Genomic DNA, 25,951 nt, shown 5'->3' on the forward strand with positions numbered 1-25,951 from the left:
GACGCTTTAAGTGTAATTTATTAACTGTTGTAGCATGTGATATAAATCAGGTTTAGATAAGTATATTATGAAAATAGATTTATATAATAATCAAGAATATTTTATTAAAACTTATTTCTTTAAGTTAAATAATATTTAGTTAACTAATTGCTGTTAGTAATATTAAAAATGTTTTATGCATTTAATTTTAAAGAAATTTTTGAGCTAAGTTCAAGTGTAAAAATAGGTAGAGGTCTAATAATTTATATTAAATAGTTTAAATTAAGATGAAAAAATATTTTGTACATGTTAATATAAATAATTACGAAGAATTATGCTGAGAATTGTTAAACAACCTAAAAATTTTTAAAAAAAATGTAGATTGTGGAACGTTTCTTAACATGCAGTTGTTCATGCTTAATTGTATATTGGCTAACCCCATTTACACAAAAAAAAATATTACAAAATTCTTTTATATTTTGAAATCAATGATAAGTTACTTCATAATTTTTGTGAAAAGTTAGGTGAATAATGTTTTTATTGTGAATTTCAAGTTAATATTCATAGAAAAAAAGCAAAATTTTTATAGGGATTGCAAAAATATATAGAAGTTTAATACACTAAGAAAACAAAATTAATATGTGAATTTCAAGTTAATATTCATAGAAAAAAAGCAAAATTTTTATAGGGATTGCAAAAATATATAGAAGTTTAATACACTAAGAAAACAAAATTAATAATCAGTAAAAACAACAAACAACTCTTTTTCTATTAGCTTTGAAAATGTTGGAAAACCTGTGACAGTTCTCCATGAATTTTTATAAGTTTTCTTATTACCTACTGTGTTTATTATTATTAATTTAATGAACTCGCTCTCGTACTGGTAACTTGCAATCAAAGTTTTTACTTTTCGACTAGTTAGAGTACTAAAATCTACAGGAGTTCCATGCTTGTTGACGATTTAAATTACAATCATTTCCTGACCACAATAGACAGAATACAATACCATTTTATTGACAAATAAAACAACTTATATTTTGTGATCCTAGAGCTGAACTTAGGAAATCTTATTGTTGACGATTCTGTTAATAAAATTTCCGGGCCTACAAGCTATTTTTCTCATTCTAATTTCTAAAAAGTATTATTCTAATTTTTATTCAAACTTTCTGAGTGCCCGTTGTGTAATGCTTTTTAAATTTTAGCTAAAAGTTAAGCGCAAAAATATTTTTAATATATATCTCAAGTTAATATCCACATGGAAATAAAACCTTTTTTTGTCTTTTAGCTTTTTAAATGTTAGAAAAGCTGTGCCAGTCCTCCATGAATTTCAGTAAGTTTTATTACCTTAATGGCCACCCAGGTGGCCAAGTGATTAGCGTGCCTGACTGTGAAGCCACTGGCTGCGGGTTCGAATGATGTGTGAGTGTATGAATGTGGCCCACCCTATGAACGGGCATTTGTGGCAGTGTGGTGTGGGTAATGTTGCTTGCCTCCGTGACTTTGGTTCACAGGTGCCCACTGGGTAACGATAAATGAGCAACACTTCTGGCATCTTCTAAGGCAAAGAATGAAAGTTCAGTGCCTGCCGTTATTAAAGAGAGAAAAAAAAATTACCTTAACGTGTTTATTATTTATTGAATTAACTAGCTTTCATGTTTGTAACAATGGTAACTTGCTATTGAAATTTCTACTATTTTCCAACTGAGTAAAGTATTAGAATTTCCACTGTAGCTCTGTGCTTATCAACTTCACTTTTCAAGTAGCTGAAGTGCTCCAAATTCAACTCTTATTCTATTGACAAACAAGTTACGATTGCTTTTAAACAAATCACTGAAAGCTAATTTTAGTCACTTTATCACTAAATGGAATTTTTTTTTCTGTTAAACTAAATATTAAATTCTTATATTGAGTTTTGTATAAAAGTTCTAGACTACTGAATTATTAGTTTATTAGACACAATATGCTTTAATATTAGATTGCATTTAACACTAATTTAAATGTAAATTTACGAGTAGTCTGAAGCACAGCTTAACGAAAAAATCTAGCAGCTTTTTTTATATTGATGATTTTCTTATTTTATTTACATAATCTGCTTTGGCTTGAGCAAAAGAGTTGCTGTTTGCCTGTTAATCTGATCGCAGCACAGTGAGGGCAAGCACAGGTTTGAAATGATTGTAATAGGGGGCGAGCCATATAGCAAAGACACAGATTTGATTATAATCAATTGGAAGAGTTTTCTTCAAAATAAATTAAATTTAAAAATAGCTTTTATGTGAAACTGTTCTACTTTGAATCAATTAAATTAAGAAAAGCAACTGCTAACAACCAATTCCACTGATACAGACAAATTTTTAAATTTATTAAAAAATGATTTACCAATTAACTTATTTTTTTATCATCTGCAGAATCATTGATGTGCATAAATAATTTAATATTATTTTGAGAAGTAGTATCTTAATTATTATTATTTGAATTATGATTTTAAAGAAGGGTTAGGGACATTTTAATGTATTAAGCGAATTCATTTATAAAGTACAGTGAATTCTCACTTATGCACCAGTCCTTGGGACCAAGAGAAAAAGTGTATAAGATTTTAAAAACAGTAAGTTCATGTAAATAAGAAAAGCTTTAGATTCAGCAAAAGCTAAATTTACTATAATTTTTTGCCGAGAATCTTTTAGTGGAAATAAAAAATAAATTTCAACTAACTCTTTGGAAGATTTTCAACGATAACCTTATATTTTGTGATCCTAGAGCCGAACTTAGAAAATGTTGTTGTTTTATTGTTGACAATTCTGTTAATAAAATTTCCTAGCCTACAAGTTATTTTTCTCATTCTAATTTCTAAAAAATATTATTCTAATTTCTGGGTGTCTATTGTGTAATGCTTTTTAAATTTTTGCTAAAGGTTAGCCGAAAAATATTTTTACTGTATATCTCAAGTTAATATTTACATAAAAATAAGACCTTTTTTTTCCCTTTTAGTCTTTAAATGTTGGTAAAACTGTGCCAGTCCACCATGAATTTCTGTAAGTTTTATTACTTAATGTGTTAAGTTATTTATGTTTTTTTATTAATTGAATTAACTCGCTTTTATGTTTGTAACAATGGTAACTTGCAATTGAAATTTCTACTAATTTCCAACTAGTTAAAGTACTAAAATCTCTACTGTAGCTCTGTGCTTATCAACTTCACTTTTCAAGTTGCTGAAGTGCTCCAAATTCAACTCTTATTCTATTGACAAACAAGTTATGATTGCTTTCAAACAAATCACTGAAAGCTAATTTCAGTCCTTTTATCACTAAAAGGAATTTTTTTTGTTGAACTAAATATCAAATCCTTATATTGAGTTTCGTATAAAAGTGCTAGACTGATATAATTATTAGTTTATTACACATAATATGCTTTTATATTGGATTGCCTTGAACACTAAATTTAAATGTAATTTTGCAAGTAGTCTGAAACACAGCTTAACGAAAAAATCTAGCAGCTTTTGTTATTGATAATTTTCCTATTTTATTTACATAATCTGCTTTGGATTGTGCAAAATAGTTATTGTTTGCATATCAGTCTGACCGCAGCACAGTGAGGGTTTAAACGCAGATATTTTAAATTATTGTAATAGATGGCGAACCATATAAAAAAGACAAAAATTTTCTTATAATCAATTGGAAGAGTTTTCTTCAAAATAAATTAAATTTTAAAAACAGCTTTCATGTGAAACTGTTCTATTTTAAATCAATTAAATTAAGAAAAGCAACTGTTTCCTACCAATTCCACTGATACATATGAATTTTTAAATTTATTAATAGTTAAATTGATTTACCAATTAAGTTATTTTTTTATCATCTGCAGAATCTTTGATGTGCATAAATAATTTAATATTTTGTGAAATATTATTTAAATTATTATTATTTGAAATATGATTTTAAAGGAGGATTAGTGACATTTTAATATATTCAGCAAATTCATTTATAAAATACAATGAATTCTCATTATGCTTCAGTCTGTGGGACCAAGAGAAAAAGTCCATAAGATTTTAAAAACAGTAAGTTCATACAAATAAGAAAAGCTAGATAGAAAAAAAGTTTCAATAGCTGGATAAAACTACAAATAGTCATGAATAGTGGCTAAACCTTCTAATTCTTTTTTATGATTTCGAGGAACGTTTTTGTCATCTCTGTTTTCGCTGAAACTGAATAATGGTAATCCCTATAGCGTAACATTCCTTTACCAAAAACAAATGTTTTAATTGGTGGTGGGAGAGAAATTGATAAATTTTTAAAGCATATGGGTGGTATATATATGGTGGTTTCAATATGGGTGGAGTGATAGATAAGATACCTTATTCAAATTCATAGAAAAAAATTTCTTCCTAGAAACAATAAAGGTGAAGAAAAATGAATTATATTTCTAGATCCAGTAACTTATTTCCCTTTATCTGTAACGGAGATTGTATATTTACTTTAATTTTTAATCTGAGAACTTTTTCTAAAAAATGTGACTACTTTTTTCTCTTTAAACAAAAAATAAAATCAAAATTTTTGTCTATTAAAAAAATTGTGCTGAATTGAAATATTTATTTTCTGAATGATGCATAAAGAATTATAATTATCATTATTTTCTTATATAATGATCAAGGACCTGGTATATACAAGGAAAACCTTGTATATATGCAAAAGGCACATAAAAGAGGTGGCGCAGAAGTGACAGGTCACTGTATGTAGTTTTATATTTTATTAATAGTTATTAATTTTCATTTTAATAGTTCTCTCCCCTATTCAATGAAAAAAAAGTGTTATATTTATAAATTTTATTTTAATGCATATAAAATATTTTTTTAAAATTTTATTAAGTATAATAAGATTTTGATTGTGAAGACACAATCATATTTAAAAACCTACCATGTTAACATAGCTTAAGAACATGTAGGTTAAAGAGAAAAAATTAACGACAAAGTACTGATTTGAGGCATCTTGAAACTAACCTGTATAATATTGAATGCCTTCTCTAAGACATTATTTGGTAGAACAATTTTTTGCGATAAGAAAAATGTTTTAGTTCAAGCAAGTAAAATGCCCCGTAAAAGTTAAAAAATTCTTAATGAAATGTGTAAGTAAATTTAATTTATGGTAACTAAGAAGTAATGTTAATAACACCTACATTTCACTTATTCATCAATTCTTAAACAGAAGTATAAAATGTAAACACATTAGAAATCTCACGATTTTCTTATGAGTTAAACGAGATGAAAAACATCAGAACCAGTTTAATTGCATATTGACATGTTGAAGTTTTTAAAGATTCTTTTATATCTTTCCTGTCCTCTGGCAATCAAACAGGTTCAAATGTTTTCAGTCCAGTTTTCCTCAGAATTTTTCATTAGATTTAAATAAGTTTTGTTTCTTTTCGTTTGTGACCATTAACGAGTGTATCCTATTACAAAGTTTTTTTACTAGAACTCGAAAAGTATATATTGAAAGTGGTTAATGTGCAACACCTGCTATACTAATCTACAGAAAACGAGAACTAATTTTTCTGTCTCAAATGAAAATACTTGTAGTATGCAGTGTAACTCACTGAGAAGGGCCAACCGTCCTCACTGCCCTTTGATGACACTGTCTGATAATATTCCTTTTAAAAAATTAAATATGTAAATGATAATTACACACTTTTAAAATTATTCGTGTTAGTAGGTTTGATTCTGGTATCATTACAAATATTTTCTTTGTTCGGATTTCTCTCACCTGGTTAAATTTAAAAAATTTTTTTGGTATCAATAAGTTTATTAATAGATTTTAAAAAAAATTTTGAAATGAATATTTTTTTTTTAAAAATTTACTTTTAAATATTAATTTTTTCATAATATTTAGTTTAAATTATAGAAAAAGCCCTCAAGTTTAAAAATTTTTTAAAGTGTGCACAATGATTTTCTATTAGCATGTGTTTTTTTTTTTGCGTAAGCTACAAATTTTTCTCATTTTGATAATGGGTGAGAACTCCTTTTTGAAATATACATGTAAAATAGTAGGTATAGGACGGTAATTTTACAGTCGTTAAGAATCAAATTCAGCTATTACATAATAGTACACATTTTGTTAAATATTTACGTTGTTAATTAAGAGCCCCTTAAAAACTCAGTGTATTCCCTTTTCTGTGAGGAAGCACCATGTCCTTTTTTAGGCCTACGCGTAGTAATGGAGTATTTAACAAATATTTTTAGCTAAAAAAAGGAACTAAATAAATTAAAAGGATTAAATAAGAGAAATTTCATCAGAGATGTAAGCAATGTTATTAATATTTATATAACGGAATATTTATTATAGTTATTAATACTTATGTATTACGGAAATCGTGACATTGGTCAAATCTGTCGTTATTCTTATCTAGTTCTTGTGTTTTTTATGTAAGGAAAACATTAATTTCACAAAGCATCGCCATTAAAGAAATTTAAAAATTTATTGAATTATAAAGTTATTACAGAATTGGAAAATTATCTGCCTTTTTAACTAGCAAAATTTGAGCAACCTTTTTCCTCTTATTACTGAACTGGTTTCAATTCATTACATATTATTGTTTTAATGCCTATTTTAATATGAAAAATGTTGTAAATTTTGAAATTTTTTTTGTCAAAGGCATACAATTAAAAATTTAATCAAAAAAGTAAAGCGAAAAAGAAATACAATTGATAAATTCGTGCATGTAAGTAATATATATTTAAAAGTAATTTTTCTTCCATACCTTTCCTTGAAACAATAATTTACATTAGATTATAATAATTGTTTTAAATATTAAAGGCAATAAAATTGAGCACCATAAGATTAATTAATAAAGAAAGAAAAAAACGGTATGTTTTTGAAAATTAAATATTTTCTGAGAAAAGGTGTGTGCAAATAACACCCTGAATAACTTTTCATTTAACAGTCAGATTTTCATGTACTAGGTGTCAATCTTAATGGGTTCGTGAGTCAATATTCAATAATTTCATTCAAAAAGGAATTTTATGTTCAAAATCTTTCTATATTATAAGGCAAGTGTATGTTTGTATGGTGTTACAATGTGTATTTTGATAAGTCAAAATTTATCAATGAAATGATAAAAGCGAAAACTTTTCGATAGAAATTTTAGTTTTAAAAGCTCATTTTCATAAAACTACTTATGTTGTTTAAAATATATGATTTGCATAATTTTTATTTTAATATCCTCACTTTCAGGATTTCGAAAAATGTCAAGCATTTTTTGTTGCAGTTTTATTAAAAGTTTTTCAGAACTCTTCTATGCTATTCCAAGTGATTCTATGTAGACAAAGATATTTATTTCTCTGTTGTTTTTCTTATTTTTAATATTAAATATGAAATATAAATAGAAATTTGTGTAATATTTGTATTGTTTATGGATATGTCTTTGTATTTATATCTTTGTATAATAAAATGTTTGCAGGAGACAAGGTTGATTATGTATTCCACTAATTTCAGGGTACATTCAATTCATTACAGAGTATCTCTAGATTCCTTAAGAACACAGCTTTTATTTTAAAACATATATATATTGACTACAAGTTAAAACTTGAAAAATTACTTGTGAGATACAGAGTTTTTGTAATTCTGAACAGCAGTTTTATTATTCTGCTTTTAAGTAGAATAGCACTGTAGGTAGAGAAAAAAATTATTATATATGTTTACATATGTTTACCTAGTTTAAAAATGTATTAATAAGTGGAAACATAGATTGTGCATTGCAAATCTTCAGGACTAAGGGCTTGAACTGTGTAAAAAATATTTTTCTTTACAAAAAACAATTTAAATGAAAAAATTACCTAAAAATATTTTCTTAGTTCATATATTAATAATTTATTCAAAAAATGCATTAGATAGCTAGATATTTATTTAGCTAATTGAATTCAATAAAAATAATAAGATTTGTGGGTATTAATTACCCCTGTAACTAGGTCAATGACCTCTCGTAAGTCTCAATAGACTAAAGGGATGCTGCTGGGTGTTTATAAATTGCTGGCCCTCAATTATTGATTCATTGATTACCCTCTACTGGAAAATGTCGGGCAATCACTCACCTTGCGCATTTTAGACAATAAATGCCGGGCTAAATATTACTGGCCAACGGTAGGCCAGAATTGTTGGCTCGACAGAAGGCCAGCCATTCACTTTAGTACAGTTGAAAGTGACTTAGAGCCGGCACAGACCCGTCGATTTAGCTGCTGGCAACCAGCAGTTTTGTGGAGCTGGACCTATACATTTGTTTTTGCTGGGATTAATGGGATTGAAAATAATATTAAAATCAAACTGCTTTAGGATATTAGCAACTTGCCAACTTGTTTTAGGAAAATAGGGTAAAATGACTAAATTTTTAGATAATTCTTTGGAAGGATTATCGGTAGGCGATTGTTTAGTTAAGTTTTTATAAATACTATCAATAATGTTAGGAGAATAACTTCTGTCATGAGCAATGGTTTTGATGTAATTTAATTCTGCATCAAGAAATTCAATATTAGAACAAATATTAACAGCATGGTAGACAAAAGACCGAAAAGAGTCAAGTTTTTGGTTGGGAGGGTGGGAGGATTTGTAATGAGGGGGAGGAGACACAGCAAAAGGTTTGCGAAAGACAGTGGTATGGAATGAATTATCATTCCGAGTCACAAGAACATCTAAGAAAGGAAGTTTTTGATCAGTCTCTAATTCAAAGGTAAACTGAATGCAAGAATCAATGCTGTTCATAACATTAAGAATTTGGTCTAAATTACAATTATTTTCGTCTAACAAAGCAAAACTGTCATCAACATATCTTTTATAAAAGGGGAAAGTTAAGATTTTGAATAGTTTACTTTCAAAATAACGCATATAGATGTCACTAAGTGTAGGGCTCAAAGGATTTCCCATGGCAAGACCATTGGTCATACGGTAAAATTTGTTGTCAAACGCGAACGTATTTTGTTGTAAACAAACGCGAGTGAGGTTAACAACGGGTGAGGTCCTCCCAACCAAAAACTTGCCTCTTTTCGGTCTTTTGTCTACCGTGTTCATGGGTGCAAGTTGGAAAGAAGGTCAAGACTGAAATTTTTTTGACTGAAATACCTAACATACACAATACCCCCTCGACATATGCAAACTATCTAAGAAAGCTTTACCATAATACATCAAGTTTAAATACTGTACAAAAAATATTTATTCATCTGTCTTTTGATAAAATAACAACAGGACATAAGAAAGTAGACCAATAACGTAGACCTAAAAAGTATTTTTAAGGACAGAAAAAAATATTCCGATTTCGGTCTTCGAGTCAGTCTTGTTTCCGTCTTACTTCTGTCCGCAGACATTTTCGAAAAGCGGAAATCCGTCCTGGGGACGGAAGATTTGCACTCATGACCGTGCTGTTAATATTTGTTCTAATATTGAATTTCTTGATGCAGAATTAAATTACATCAAAGCCATTGCTCATGACAGAGGTTATTCTCATAACATTATTGATAATATTTATAAAAATTTAACTAAACAATTGCCTACCGATAAACCTTCCAAAGAATTATCTAACAATTTAGTCATTTTACCCTATTTTCCTAAAATAAGTCGGCAAGTTGCTAATATCCTAAAGAAGTTTGATTTTAATATTATTTTCAGTCCCATTAATAAGATAAAATGTTCTAATCTTAAACAGCCCATTGACAGTCAAAATAGCTAGAGTATATACCAAATTAATTGCCAATGCAGCTTTTCATATATTGGCCAAACTAAGGGTGCCTTAAAGTGCCGTGTCAAGAAACATGAAGCTTATGTCAAAAATACAAGAATTTCAACGCTCATCTATTGCCCAACTGTTGGGACTCTAATCATAATTTTAATTTTTCTTCTAAAGTCATTCAAAATTGTTCTTCAATTTTTAATTTAGATCTTTAAGAGTCTTATCACATTTTCAAAAATTCTAAACTGTTGGTCAACGACCTATCCAGCATTCCTTATCTTTCTCCTGTTTGGAAATTTATGATTAAATCTAACTACCCCCCCCCCCACCTTTTTGTTCCTTGCTTCCCATTCGTCGTCATCCTTTCACCCTTCCCTCCTATTGGCCGTTGCTTTAAACCCTCTTGTGACTTCACCTTTCTCTATATTTACCCTGTTTTCTCTCATTTCTTTCTGTTGCACTGATGAGGGTTGCCCTTTGAGCATCCGAAACAGCTGTCTGTATTCTATAAATATTTTTGTGCTCTTTAACGCTCTTAAATCTTTCTTGTGCTTTTTTTCTTTTATGTTAGCCTTAGTTTGGATGGTGAGATGTTAATACTTCAAAAGAGTTACATCCAAAAGGTCTGTAAAATGTTTTCCAGCTTTAAATTTCCTTTATCATCGGTGCTGATTTTTAAGGGTAACTTATTATCAAAAGCTGATTGTCCATCTTCTAAAGGCGAAGTGGATGAAATTATAAAATTGCCGTTTCGTAACATTTTGGGTTGTTTGTCTTATATAGCTATTCGGATATTTGCTATGCGATACATACATTATCACAATTTCAAGAAAACCCAGGTTTAAGACGCTGTAATACTTTATTAAGATTATTAGGTTATGTTTAAAATACTAAAAATTATTTCCTAAAATTGTCAAATATTCAGGAATTAAATATTAATTGTTACTGTTACTCAGATTTCACTGCTAATAGGGATGACAGAATCAGTAGATGGTAAAATATTGTTTTTGGATAAAACTCTGATATTCTCGAAAACTTTCAAACAAAAATGTGTGAGTCTATCTACAATGGAATCAGAGTATGTTACTTTAACTAGCGCTGCCGAAGAGGTAATGTGGATTAAGTGTATAATAGAGAGAACTAAATTTAAAAGACATAAATTTAAGTGATTGTATTATATTTAGAAACGATCAATCTGCTATTGATTTCTTCCATTCACATATTGAAAATAGTCGAACGAAGCTTATCGAAGTAAGATATCATTTTGTAAGAAATTTAATTTATGATAAACTTTATACTGTTAAACATGTTAGGAGTAAGTTTAACTTAGCGGATATTTTTACAAAGCCTTTAACTAAGTTGGAGTTGAGAAATTTTGTTCAAAAGTATTTGTGAAGGTTTAATCTTTTGGACGATTTTTGGAAAGAAACAACATAAGTGTTGGTTAAAAGAAATTTAATATTTCTGTAACATTGTTTTTTAGTTTATTAAAGTTTTTGATAAACTGTATGTGTATTTTTGTAAAAGTTGAAAGCATGAGAGGGTTCGAGAGGGTATAAGGTTCGATCGTCGTCAGTCGTTTAAGATGACGATCTCATGCATTCAACTTACGTGGGTAACGTCATGGTCTGCGTGGATAATCCAGTTTCTTTTCATTTGCTGTTGGTCATCCTCACGTGGATCATGACGTCATCCGTTGTCTGTTTAAAGAGTATTTAAGCTTCTGTTGAAGCATTATTGTTTGTATTCCTTCCTTCGTTCGTCACTCTGTTTGTGACAGTTAGTCTACCAATTTAATATGGTTTAAAAATAAATTTATTGCTTTAGAAACTTCGTTTTCGTATTTGTTTTGTTGACATACCAATTCAATGACATTCTGTGACAATCTCGGCTGGCATGATGTGGGGGCCCAGGGCAACTGCCCAATATGCACCTGCCTTAGTCAGGCTACGTAATCTGTGCTCTAATTTGGCCCAAAGGTGTTATATGAGGCTCAGAGAAGGCCGTTTTGTCAAACCACCTCTGTGCAGACCTCAATGTGCGGATGGAAGAGATATTACCATAGAGTACAGCCACATATATATCAGAATTCATGTTTCCAACCACAAGGACAAACAGGCTAAACCATGAGAAACACCCTCAGACCACTTTTTACCCGGATACTTTTGGCCAGATACTGTAACAACAGATTTTAATTATTAATAATGAGATTTAACAATTAATTAATGATGATTAATTACAATAATCATTTTTAATTGCAAATATTTCATATTATTCTAAAGAGTTTAACAATACGAAGAAAAACCAACCTAATTGTGTTATCAGAACTCCCACTGACAACTAGTCTATCACGATACTGCAAACATGCTATACCTCGTTTATGGCCATTTAAAGTTCGAACAAATTCGCAAGAAGAAGTATTCCATACTTTAATAGTTCGATCTCCAGATGCAGAAACAATGTACTTTTCATCAAAATCAACAACATTTACTGCAGCACGATGTCCCACTAAAACCCTTCTTAAGTTTATTTCTGATGCAGAAACCATATCCCAGACAGCAATAGATCTATCCTAAAAATTCAAACAGATAATTAATTTTTAAACAGAAGTTCATTTTATTATAACAGTCATTCTCAACCACTGTGCCACCAAAATATAGAATTGGTATAGTAAAAAATATTATACTTTTTTTATTACGAGTAAAGTTTAAATTAAAGTATTGTATATAATATTATATAAATATATATATATATATATATATATATATATACACACACACACAGTAAAATCTCGCTACAACAATATTTTGCAGACCAAATAAGAATATTGTTGTAGAGGGATATATTGTTATATCGAGGGCCCACATAATTCTGGGACGCAATAAGATTTTTTGAAATTTAATGTTATATATTCATTAACTATAAATATATTTATATATTATAGAAAAAATTAATTTGCAAAGTGTTTATTACGGTTAAGCATTAGAAACAATGGATATTAATACAGAAAATAAGATTGTAAACTTACCTTAAAAAAACATTTATATTGAAAAAAATCTGATATTTTTGTTTGTTTATTCATTTTTTTGACTGTTAAGTCAACCAACAAAGTATGCATTGAGTCCAATGCCCAAAAATGATTTTCATTTGTGAATGGAAGACTTGAGAAAAATGTCTTTAGAGATTTTACGGATTGAAGAGTTTCATATGGAGACAATATGGACTGTGATTCGCATGGATCATCATCACCATCTTCTTCCTCATCATTATTTTCCATTTCATCTGTAATTTCAGAGAGAATCTCTTTAACACTTAACTCCTGCGAAAATTGTGAAACTGTCATCCACAGTTAAATAGTCCTCCACGTTAACACCATATGTTTTGCCCATTTTTTTCTCTACTTGGGATAAAGATTTTTGAAGATTCAAAACAAATTCTTGATCATCTGAAAGATCACTGTCTATGGAATTTTCTTCACAATTAGAAACAGTTTTATCTTCTAAGACATATAAACCGGCCTTTTACCAAAAATTTTGAATGGTTTTTTCTGTTACTTCCCACCAACTACCAGCAATAATATCACATGCGTCCTTAACATTCACAGTTTTAAAAGGGTCTTCTACTTTATTTTCGATGTTGACAAGTATCGATTCAACCAAACGCTTCCTGTAGTATCCTTTGAAACACTTAATTATGTCCATATCGAGTGGCTGCAAAATCGAAGTGCAGTTGGCCGGGAAATAAACAATTTTGACATTGTGTAGTTTTGGAATTAAGGTGTGAGCGGTGCAGTTATCAGTTAATAAAGCAATTTTTTTCTTCCTCTTTTTCATTTCTTTATCTAACTAACATTCTAACAACCATACTTTATCTAACAACCATTCAGAAAAAAACTTAGAAGTCATCCAAGCTTTTTTATTGGCTTTATATTCCACGGGAAGACTTTTCACATTCTTGAAGCACCTCGGCTTCAATGATTTGCCGATAACAAGAGGTTGAATTTAGTGTGTCCCTGTGCTATTGGCACACAGAAGAACAGTCAATCTTTGCTTTGCTTTATTACCGCCATAACATTTTTCACCCTTAAATGCCAATATTCGATCGGGTAGGAGTTGAAAAAACAGCCCAGCTTCATATGCGCTATAAACATTCTCTGGTTTATACTTTTGAAGAATATCTGTCATCTTCTCTTGCTTCCATTCATTTGCTTCGTTAATCGGAGCAGATTTTTTCTCTCCGTGAACTTCCTGGAAAGTTATTCCATGACGATCCCGAAAACGCCATTACTAACTTTAAAAGTTTTGTTCCCTAGCATTACTGCGAATTTACGAGCTTGTGCGCATAACAAGGGCCCATTTATCAGGATATTTGTTGCTCTCATCTCTTGAAACCATTTTAAGATGGCAGCATCAATGTTATCATAAGTTGCGACTTTTAGTCGTTTACGCTTTGGATTAATTAAATCTGAACTTGCAGTATCTTCGATCTGTTTTCTTTTCTTTAGAAACGTTGCAACTGTAGATTGAGATAATCCGTATTTTCTAGCTGCATCAATCTGCTTCATTCCATCATCAATATCTTTAATAGCGTTAAGTTTATCTTGAAATGAAAGTTGCTTTCTCCCTGCCACCTTATGCTAAATTACACTAGTAAAAAACATCCAATAAAGACTCACCAAGCTGAAAATGTTGACAGCACTAAATGCGGAAAGTTCTGATCTTAGTTGCGCTAGCTCATGAAAACACCAGGTGTTCCGTGTTCATATCAATATAAAGGTAGGTTCAGTGGTTTTGTTTCAATAGTTCAAAATAATTCATCGGTGAAATCAAATCAAATATAAAGATATAAATTTTTTCTTGGATTTCTTCAGAAGTTTCAATATCTTCAGAAATTGCATCTTCAGACAAAAGATCTACAATTTCATCATTCAAAAAATTCAACTTGCTTTCCTTTTCATTCAAATGTGCTAAAAAAGCTTTAAATTGTTCCAGTAATTCTGTTTTGTCATTAATCGATTCTTCAATTTTAATAATCAATTTTGTCAGTGCTGTTCGTACAGCGGTACGCTTTTTTAATTTTGCAATATTTTCTGCCATATTTATTTCTATCCAGGTAATTCAGCTTCAATGTAAATAATAAATATACACAGTGAATTTTCTGCCCTCAAGCATATGTTTGAAATATTTAATAGATAAATAGATTCCGAGAAGTTCTCGATCGTAAGTACTGTAATTTTGTTGTGCGTCATTAAGCTTCTTGGAAAAAAATCCAATCTGCTTCCAATTACCATTTTCAAGTTATTGTAAAACAGCCCCCAGTGCATTATTTGAAGCATGTGTGCTCAATGAAAGTGGTAATTCAGAATTTGGATGAGACAGAACAGCAACATTTGCCAAATCATTTTTACATTTTTCAAGCTGCTCAATAGCTTCCTTATTCCAAGTTATTTTCCGATTGTCTTTTTTCTTTGTTCCTTTCAAGTATTCATGTAAAATGGCTTGAGTACTAGCAGCGTTTTTCAAGAAACGACGGTAGAAATTAACCATTCCAAGGAAGGTTCGTAGCTGATGAACAGTTTCAGGCAGTTTAATATTGCTAATAGCTTTAACTTTTTCAGGAAGGGGTTTTGATCCTTCGTTTGTTATTAGAAAACCTAAAAATTCTAGTTCCTTAACTCCAAAAACAGATTTAGAAATATTTAGTCTCAATCTATACTTTTGTAATCTGTCAAAAACTAATTTCAGGTGTGTTTCGTGTTCTTCGTCCGTAGTTGACGCAATTAAAACATCATCCAAATACGGGAAAACAAAGTTTAGTCCTCTGAATACTTCATTAATAAATCTTTGAAATGTAGATGGAGCGTTACGCAAGCTAAAACTCATTACATTAAATTCATATAAACCGAAGGGAGTAATTATTGCAGTTTTTTGCTTATCAGCTTCATTAATTAGAATTTGAAACTATGCTTTATGTAAATCCATTTTAGAAAATATTTCAGTACCCTTTCAAATGTGGTTGAAATCTTCTAGCCGAGGTATAGGATAACGATCTGGTGTTGTTTGGGCGTTCAAGCGTTGGTAGTCTCCATATGGTCGAAAAGAACCATCTTTCTTCGGTACCATGTGTAGAGGGCTAGACCACTGAGATTTAGATGGTCGAACGATATCATTTTCTAACATATACTGGAATTCCTGCTTTGCTATTTCTAATCGTTTTGAATCCAGTTGTCTAGCTTTAGAATAAGTGGGTTGTCCTTTAGTTGTAATAAAATGTTCAGTATCATGTTCACATTTAGATGCTGTCAAATAAGGCTTAGTTAAATTTGGGTATTGATGTAACAAATTAGCATATTTAGAATTTTTATCCAAAGTACTGATAACCTCATCCACGGATACTGTCGTTAAGTGGTGTCGAACAGCCAAATTAGTTATCCCATCAATAATTTGTTTATTGTGAATATCTATTAAAAGTTTAAATTTATTCAAAAAGTCAGCTTCTATTATAGGTTTATCAATTTTAGCAAAGATAAAAGGAAATTTAAATTCTCTTCTAAGTCCTAAATTTAAATTTAAAATTTTAATTCCGAAAGTAAGAATTTCCGTTCCATTTGCTGCGCCAAGTTTAAAATCTTATAATGTTTTATTTCGATGAGTTGCAAGTATTAGACTAACATCAGCTCCTGAATCAACTAAAAATCTTAATCCTGAATTTTTATCCTTAACAAATAATCTAAACTTGCAGCTTTCATTAACATCAGCAACAGTTGTAGCCGCTAATCCTGTTGCATCATAGAGTTCTCCGACTTTTTTTGCTAAGCACATGGTGAATAAAATTTCTCAGGTCGGCACCGATTACCAAATTTAAAATGATAGTAACAATATTTACCTTTCCTATTGAATGCTTTTATTGAATGACTGCAACATCGAGATGTATTTCGGTAATTATTTCTAAATTTGGATCTACTACGGTCATTTATTTGCAGTGCATTTATTGCATTCAATTTTCTGTTCTAATGCTGCTATTTATGCAATTAAAGCATCATAGTTAACATTTGGCGAAACAGTAAATATTTCTTCCCCAGTTCTCATTTCGTGAATTTTATCCGCCATCGTAGACAGTTTATCTAAACTTTCTCCACTTACAAGCAGAATATTTCTTATAAAATCCGGCATTTTATCAAGCCATAAAGATTTTAACACTTTTTCTGAAAAATCGTCTGCTCCTAAATTTTTCATTTTTTGCAAAAGTTGGCTTGGCCTGTAATCTCCAAGTTCTAATCCAGTAACTAAGCGCTCAATTCTCTTGTTTTCGCTTTCCTTAAACATATTCAAAAGTCTTTCTTTTGCCAAGGTATATATGTTAGGTTTAGTGTCTTTAATAATGTCCCAAATATTTTCTACATACTTTGGTTCCAGCTGGTATATCAAATAATTGAATTTGGTTTCTTTAGCTGTGATCTTATTTATTTGAAACTGTGCTTCTACTTGGTAAAACCAAATGTCGGGTTTCTTTCGCCAAAAAGGTGGAATTGTAATGCTTACTTTATTAGCTTCGGCGTCCATGACGATCGTTGCTTCGATTTTTTCACTGTTTTCTGTAGTCATCTCAAAAATAAGGGTCACCAATTTGTTGGGTCTTTGTGTCAACTAAATTAAATGAACGCCAATTTACGATACTACAAATAATTTTATCAAAAAAATAACATATTTTATTTCTTTAACACTTTAGAACACAACATTTTTTATATATCTAACTCAGTTGCCAAAACGAATTCAAAACTAAAACTTATAATTTTTCAAAACACGTTCAAATAAATTATTTAAATTTTATGTCTCTACAGTTCCTTTAAAATATATTTTAGAAGCTGTTTTAAGTGATATTGATTTTAAAGATGTGATTTTACATGTGTGCTCATTTTTATAATCTGTTTTAGATCTTATGTGCTTTAAGATTTCATGCAACCGGATGTTAACAGAAAAACATTGCCTTCGATACATGTGCAAGCATGACTCAAGCAAGTGTGAGTAACTCAATAAGAAGTGTCACCATTGCTTTTAATGAGTTGATGTTTGAAGAATGCATAAAATTTCCTGTCCTTGAAAGGTAAAATCAAATTCTTGTGATACAGTACAGTAATATACAGTAAATTGGTTTCAAAGATTAGAATAATTATTCTTTGAACTTTTTGATTTTGTTGTGAAAAATATTACAGTATTTTTCCTAATTTCAACACGAATGTAAATTAATATATATATTGAATTCTGATGGCTTCTACACACATTATATGATTAATTATAAATACTAGAATAGGTAAATAACTAATACAAATGTTTGTAGAATGCTGCATTATCTTCAATTAATTAAAAGCTTATTTTTAGATCATTTATTTAGAAAAAGTCTGCTAAGCTTTCTGTTCTAAGTTAATGCGATTTTAGCTTGCATAGAAGAAGAGAAAACCAACATATCGTTGCCAGATTAATAAATTAGAATTATAGTAATTTTCTAATTGGTCAAAGTTAGTCCCGCCTACAAACTTCAATTTCACCGGAATCGTACGGAATGGCGATTTTGATATGCTCATGTTATTGAAAAGTGGGTTTTACGAAATTGGCAATCCGATGAAAGGTAGTTTCCGAGCGAAATAAATTTCGGTGAGTTGGTAATAGGGCCCTGAACTCACTTTGACGGAGAGCTCAAAGCCATCTATGTTGCTCTCCAACAACTTACTGTTCGTCTTGCCTGTCCTGAGAAAGCTAGGATTTTTTCAGATTCTACTTCTGCCCTTCAGGCAACACCGAAAATAGTAGTTCCCTTGTTTTGAGCAGTAGAGAACTCCTTAAGAGGATTGAGGGAAGTGTTGCATTTCAATGGGTCCCATCACACTGCGGTCTTTGAGGAAACAAAATAGTTGACTTTTTGGCCAAAAAAGGAACTTATATTCTTCAGAGATCCTGTAGAGATCTGTCCTTCCATTCCGCTAAACTTGAAATAAAAAGAATCTTCAAACAATCATTTCATTGTTTGGCATCTCACGCTGCTACAGATAAGTCCTGGAATGTGCTCTGTGTAACTCACAGTGTTCCAATCCGGATTTACTGCAACAGCCATGTTTAGACTTTTGACCGGACATGATTGTCTACGTTCTCATTTATTTCGCCTCAAGCTGGCTACTTCATCAGACTGTCTTTTATGTAACTCCGGACAAGACATGACTGCTCCGCATTTGAACATGTGCTCTGCACTTGACTGTATTGTTAAGAAGTACTGGAGAGCTAAAAGCCTAATGACATAATAGTCAATGGCTGGCATTTGTTTAATAAAAATAATTAAACAAAATAAGATAAAAATGCACACTTTGCAAACAAACATACTTTATTTTTGATGGAATTAGATTTATCAAAATATAAGGGGCAACCACAATCTGGAAAAAAATAGTTTAGTCAGGTGACCAGAAGAAAGTTTAGCCCTCTTGATATTATTTATTTATTATTTTTTTGTGTGCATATTTTGACACATCTCGAACCAAATCAAAAGTTTTTGCTTATAATTATTAAGTTTGTTTATACGAAAATAATTTAATATACAAAATTATTTTTAATAATTCTTTAATAATATTTTTCTCAAAAATGTTGGATTAATATTTCAAGATTATATACAGATGTATGGTAAAAAAAATATAGATGTTGAATGGATATCAATAACAAAATAAACACTATATTTTAAAACTTATTTTCAATATTTAGTAAGTATAAAAAATTTTTTCTTTGTTTCATCACAAATCAAAACTTAAGGATAAGTATAACAACTCTTAATAATTTATATTTGATATACTAAAATAATTAGATAAATCAGGGTGCGTAGCCAAATCTTTCAACAAAAAATAAGCACCTTTTAAGTACATTTTAAGCACTCAAAAAATATTTTTCAGCACTATATACATCAACAAAATGCAAAATAATTTTCAAAGACTTTACATGATCATGAAAAAAATTATTAGTTTCTGCTAAGGAACTTTTTTCTTGATTATATTAGCCATTATAAAATGATCAAGAGATTTTTTGGTTTGATATCAGATGGTGGAAAAGGAAGCCTTTGGATTGAAATTTTGTCCACATCTCCTGCACAAGTTATTCACACTTTTTTAAAATTTATTTTCATATTTACTTAATATAATTACCTCAATTTTTCAATCAAAAAGTGCAAGAATTCGAAATTACATAATACTAAATGCAAAATATTAGTGTAATGAAACATTGCAATGCACCGAAATATCATGTTAGAGTGACGATACATCACAATGCTAAAATCTTAACATCACACAGTCCTACTGCCATATCAAAAACCAGTTTTTGTCATCAAAAATCTAACCCTATTTGCCTGACAACCCATTTGAAGTAAAGCATAATGTAATCATAACCAAAATTTTGTATTAATGACGATGACATTGTCTGAGCTTATTTTTATGAAGTTAAGAAGTAAATTTTTTCTATATTTTGTTTATTATTGAGGTATAATAAATTAAAACCTAAAATACTACACTGTTAATTTTTAAAAGCAGTAAAGCTAAAGAATTTTGATTAGTTTGATGATAAACTTGTCAATGGTTTATAGCCAATACATTACCTGTGTCTCTGTGATGGAAAAGATATTAAGAAGTTTAGAACTACAGTCAAATCCTGTTTTAGCAAAAATTTCAATGAAACAAATATTTTTAAAATCTCCATAGAAACAATGGATTAAAAATACCAATTTTACGAAATTCGTAATCCAATTTAATGAAGGTGAAAATAAGCAACAATTATCATTTTTTTTTTCAGGATCAAAACATTTTTCCTTTCTTTACAAGTATAAAATGATCTAAGAATATTTTTGCATCTTCAAAATAAAAAGTTTCAAATATTAAAGGAACATGAGAAGAATCACTTGAAAGGGACCACCCAGTAAAGACTATACCCCAACCCATTCATGTTACTGCAGACAAAAATGCACATGTGAAGCATTGGCAGACTATGACATTGTTCGTATCATTTAAGAAAACTAAGAAAATCACTTCCCGACAGCAGTGATGACTAAGAATATATAGAAGAAAACTTTTCTGCACCTACAGCTTCACACGCCAATTTGGAAATATTAAAGAAATATTTATCGGCACAATAAAATTTTTCAGTTACTTTGTTTGAAAATGTGAATAATTTGGAGAAGTTTGTAATTTCTACAGGAATCAACTGTAATTGTTAAACATCAAAAGTTATATTAACCATTCAAGCATTGAGCTCTGACATAAAATTAAACTTAAATTTAAATTGTACTAAGTTAGTAGTACTTTCACAGGTAATAATTCAAGAGAAACTGGTTTTTGTGAATTCCTGCATCTGAAAGTTCGAAAATAACCAGGACTAATGCTCAAAGCACTTAGAAAACGGAGAGTAAAACTAAGTTTAAGAGGCAGAAAGTTAGAAAACTATGAGTTATTCTTAAGGATAACTTACCTTGGAACATGTCACCATTAGCCCATTATTGAAACGGAGATGAAGTACAGCTTCACAGTGATGAATCAAAGTGTTTAATATTTGACCAGATGACACATCCCAAACTCTAAAGTAATTTCAACAAACATTAAATGTATAAAACTCATTATTAATGTTAAAAAAAGTACACTAAATAATACAATTTCTTAATTTGTACCTAACAGTAGAATCACTAGAACCACTAATAATGACTTGTTCATCATATTGGAGGCATAAAACAGAGCCAGTATGTCCAGTTAATACCTACAAAACAAATGTAAAACTAGTTAATGAGTTTTTAACATGGGCAATAAAAGAATGCAAATGAAGAAAAATTATAAAGGCTTACAACCAAAAAAGTGACTAGAAATCAATGGTGATTAAGATAAACTTTTGGATGTTGATTTCCAGAAAAATTGTGAAAAAAATTCCACCAGGCTCCATGTTTTTATAAATTGAAAATTTTGATTTTTGCAACCTTATCTTTGTACATTTAATATTAAGAAAGAAAGAAACATTACTCATCACTACCGGCTAAAGCGAGAGGTATTTAGGCTAGTTTGTTATGTGACTAATAAAAATGTATACTTATTTTTTTATTGATGGCAAAATGGCTCTTATTTGAGGGATGAAACTAAAATATTCCGAATTATAAAAATAAGGTATTGTTTTGAATTGATATTATTACCCATGAATAAATGAAAACAAGCTATGTCTATAGAACTAAAGGTTGAGAAGTTATTAATGTTTTATGCATGAAAGATACAATTTTAAGCACCTTTAAGTACTTTTTAAAACTGCTACAGATAAATACAGCATAGACTTAGAGACGATGTAGATAACTGTAGACTAGAGAACACTATGTTCCTCATTTACTCCGCATGTTTTTAAAATCATTAAAAAAAAATTTCCTAATAGCAGAAAATATATGTTACATAGTATTTAGAAATATACTAACTTGAACACATTGTAAAGTACTACGATCCCAAACTTTTATAGTATTATCACGAAGACCACTGACAATTTTCTGATCATCATATTGTAAGCAGTAGACACCTTTACTATTTTCACTACGGCAGTTTATCCTTTGTAAATTATGCCTTCCACATCTCCAGTTAGTTTCTATGCTCTGAAAAATTTATGCATTAGAAATTAAATAAAGTCTGCAATTCTGCATTAGAATCCCGATTATTCCAGTTAATGTGAACCATGATTAACTCGGATAACCGAAGAGTATAAAAAAGGAAGAAAAAAAGAGTAGGTATAAAATATATTTAACAAATAAAAAATTTATACGAGCACACCACTTACAATTCATATTATAATTAAAAAGCTTACTTAACACTTAAAGAGTATACTTGACGAAAATTAAAGAGTTTTTACTTAAACTCCTTAATCATTTTTTGTTTTACATTACTTTGGTGCTCTTTTGTAGCAATGTTTCAACATTTTTTTAGGAATAACAAAGAGGCTGGTGTTGCCTCTTTCTGTTGTTCAATATATTCAACAACACTTTTGATAGCTTTTAGTCCATCTGTATGAGAGACTTTTATATGTTGATTTTCATTATCGTTGTCCTCACCATCTTCGCTAGATTCATTTTCATTATTGACGATATTAAGGATGATTTCATTGGATTAAATTGTTGGATTTCGTTTACCTTAGTGTTTGGAAGATAAAATTCAGAATTTTTTCGGTGGTAGTTTAAAAATAAACTAGAACAAAAAAAATCCTTGAAACATTTGATAGCTCGGTTAAAGCAAAAAATCGAATAATTGAGACTCTGCTGTGGTTTCTTTACAAACAAAAATATTAGAATCCATTAATATAACAACTAAATGTAGTGCAAAACTTACAACCTGTTTAAATAAATATTTTACTTCTCGGAAAACAGAACAAAAATTGCTAACGGATATTCTACAGTACTTGACAATTGCGCTGAGGAACAGATAGTTTTCAGAATAATTAATAATAGTTGATTGATGAAATGAAACTAAGTACAGTAGGACCTCTATTTAATGAAGTCGATAAATCCCGAAAAAAAGTTCTTTATATGGAAAATTCATTAAATAGAAAATCACCTTTTGAAATACTTACATAACACAAAACAGGTTTTAAATTCATAAACACTAGAAATAATTAAAACTGCAATTGATACACCTTTATCTTGTAAATTATTATCCATTATTTATTTTATAAAATTTAACTATAAAAGAAATCTGCAAAGAAAATAAAAATAGAGCAAAACATTATCCACTGAATAAAAAGCTAAATTTTTATACATTAAAATTATTGCTGCATTTATTATAAAAGTAATTTTAAACATAGATTATCACATGCATTCTTAATTTTAATTGCTACTGATAAAGTCCATTAATTTTGCCCGAGGTTTTTATTTCAAAAAGTGTTTTTTCTCATAATAGAGGTCTCGCATTTTTGTAATGCACCAAAAACTCCTTCAGGCATATTCTCCTCAAACTGCAACCCATGTCGAATTGTTTCAAATGATTTTAACATTTTATCATATAAAGGTCTGCTAATTTCTTCATCATTTCCGTCTTCATCTTCTTCGTCTTCCACACAATTTTTGGCTGCATTGTTTTTATTTTTTACACCGTCCAAAATATCAGATTCATTTAATGTTCCGGTGGTTTCAGCTTCAGAATCAAGAGAAGGAAAATCATTAATTCGTACATCATTAATTCGTACATCATTAATTTCGTGGTTATCTCTTAGCTGTACCCTCATTTTTTTTAAAGTTCTTCTAAAAGAATAAAAGAATATCATCATCCTCCTCTACACTTTCCAAATTCTTAGTAGACAAAGAGTTCAGCTTTAGCAAAATTTTTACGAATGGTACGATCTGTAACATCATAGTTCCCTGCTTTAGAAATTTCTATTATGCTTTCTTGCAAATATTTATGCTTTGGCATAGATTGCTTATTTCCAGGTGTAGAGAGAGTTTTTCGTACAATTCTGAAATAAACCCGTCTCATCAGTATTAAAAATGTTTTCTGGCTTATAGTCGTTTAAAATTTTATTAAGAGTCTCTGTAATCCAACTTTCACAATCTTTATCATTGACGTCATTACTTTCACCAGATATAACTTTTGCCATAATTCCCTGTTTTTTCTTAAACGTATCAAGCCATCTACTACTTCCTTGAAATTCATCATGTCTTAATGCCTTTGCAAATTGAATAGCTTTCTCAGTTATTAAATGTCCAGAGATCGGAATGTTTTCTATCTCGCATTGTGTGTATCAACTTCAAAACTGCCTCATTCACATCTTCATAGACACATGTTTTTAATCGTTTCGAACAAGGATTCGGTAAATCATTGTTTACAATTTTATCACGGTTTCTTATCATCGTTGATAAGATGTTTGAAGGAATACCAAATTTTGAAGCAACATCTTTTTTTTCCACACCTTTGTCCACCTCTAGAAGAATTAAACCTTTCTCTTCAATGGTCAGGCACTTTCACTTCGACATTTTACAGTCGCAAGAACATCAACAAACAGCACTCTGATCAGCAATCTAAAAACAGCAGGCGACTTCAAGGAATGGGGCTCTACTAAGTGAAAAAGGGGAATGTTGAAAGTTTTTCTAGAAGGGAAGTGAACAGTGGGGGTAGGGGTGGGGATAAAGAGACCATAAGTCATGGGACATGTCAATAAAGGACCAGGGACCACACACTTTGAAGACCCATTCCCTCTATCTTCCCTGCTCATTTCCTACTCAAGGAATTTGACCCTTTCCCCCTTTTCAAGAGGTGTTGAATTTCCTGTATGAAATGCAAGCAAAAAGGGAAAGAAATTTTACTGCTTTCTCTTAAAGTTAAGTGGATGCGAAAATCAATTCAAGGTCATTTCCCCTATAGAATGTGTTAACAAATTTATAATTTTCTCAAATATTTTGGGAAATTGGGAAAGTAGATTTCAACAAAAAAAATTCGCTAAATAGAAAATTCACTTAGCTATTCCGAAGTTAATTTACAAATAAATTTCCAAAATGTTCTTGGTTCAACGAAAAATTCACAAAATAGAGAAATTCGCAAAATTGAAGCTCGTGCAACAGAAGCCCAACTGTACATATTTAGTAGAGACAATGTGTACTTATCATTATGCAAAATAGCTCAGATATTGACATATTGAAAAGTAATAAAATTAAAAATAAAAAAGATGCACACTGGAAGATTTCCAAACAGCCACGAAAAATGAGTCTTCTTGCCAGAATTAAACAGAAATGAGTGCCTCAGTAAAAATACCTCGCACAATAATGTAGTTTGCATCTGTTTGCATCATACTGTTCACTAAACTATCCAAGAGTCCTTGTGACCTTGTCCTATTTGTTCCACTCCTCAAGCAAGGCACTTTTCAGCTCTTCTACAGTTCAGCAAGAGCGTGTTCTTTGTGAAATATGTCTGCCAAGGGCATCCTAGACATACTCTATAGGATTTAGATGTGAAGAGTATGCAGGGCATTGTATACAGTCAATATCTTTACTTTCTAGTGTGTCTAATACCTCAGTGCACCTGCGTGGCTGTGCTTTTAATCCATAAACAGAAAGTCTAAACTAACTCCAACCCTAAAAAGGAAAAAAATGATCAAAAATAATCTCTCTGGAATACCACTGACCTCGTTCAAAGATGTGAGATGGTGTTTGGTACTTGATGTCAGCCATTCTATGCATGCCTAGGCCATACCAATTACTTTCGTGAACTTCTTGTTATGAACAATATGTTCCCCTCTCTCTCCACACTATCTGG

The 25,951-nt window shown here is 30.2% G+C and overlaps 2 protein-coding genes across 4 annotated transcripts in view; both read right to left on the minus strand.

Annotated features, from left to right (window-relative positions):
• LOC107452997 (F-box/WD repeat-containing protein 1A) overlaps window positions 1–25,951 on the minus strand; it is a 103,740-nt gene that overhangs the window by 28,766 nt on the left and 49,023 nt on the right. For all 3 annotated transcript variants that reach the window (XR_006226361.3, XM_016069648.4, XM_087154998.1), the window contains exons 5-8: window positions 22,141–22,311; window positions 21,361–21,446; window positions 21,165–21,270; window positions 11,985–12,247 (exon numbers count right to left, since the gene is read on the minus strand). Coding sequence is in view for 2 of the 3 variants with exons in the window: in XM_016069648.4 (XP_015925134.1) it covers window positions 11,985–12,247; window positions 21,165–21,270; window positions 21,361–21,446; window positions 22,141–22,311 (626 nt within the window). In the remaining variant the exon portion in view is untranslated. The remainder of the gene's footprint in view (window positions 1–11,984; window positions 12,248–21,164; window positions 21,271–21,360; window positions 21,447–22,140; window positions 22,312–25,951) is intronic.
• LOC147801834 (uncharacterized) lies at window positions 5,960–9,151 on the minus strand. Its single transcript, XM_087154999.1, has one exon. The coding sequence runs from the start codon at window positions 9,018–9,020 to the stop codon at window positions 8,163–8,165; it is 858 nt and encodes a 285-aa protein (XP_087011125.1). The 5' UTR covers window positions 9,021–9,151; the 3' UTR covers window positions 5,960–8,162.

Source organism: Parasteatoda tepidariorum, chromosome 11 (genome assembly GCF_982258835.1).
Source record: "Parasteatoda tepidariorum strain Cologne lab strain chromosome 11, Ptep-v5.0, whole genome shotgun sequence".
NCBI lineage: Eukaryota > Metazoa > Arthropoda > Arachnida > Araneae > Theridiidae > Parasteatoda > Parasteatoda tepidariorum.

Excerpts from the sequence above, each read along its gene's own strand:
- LOC147801834 (XM_087154999.1), bottom strand. The coding sequence starts at position 9,020 with ATGAACACGGTAGACAAAAGACCGAAAAGAGGCAAGTTTTTGGTTGGG.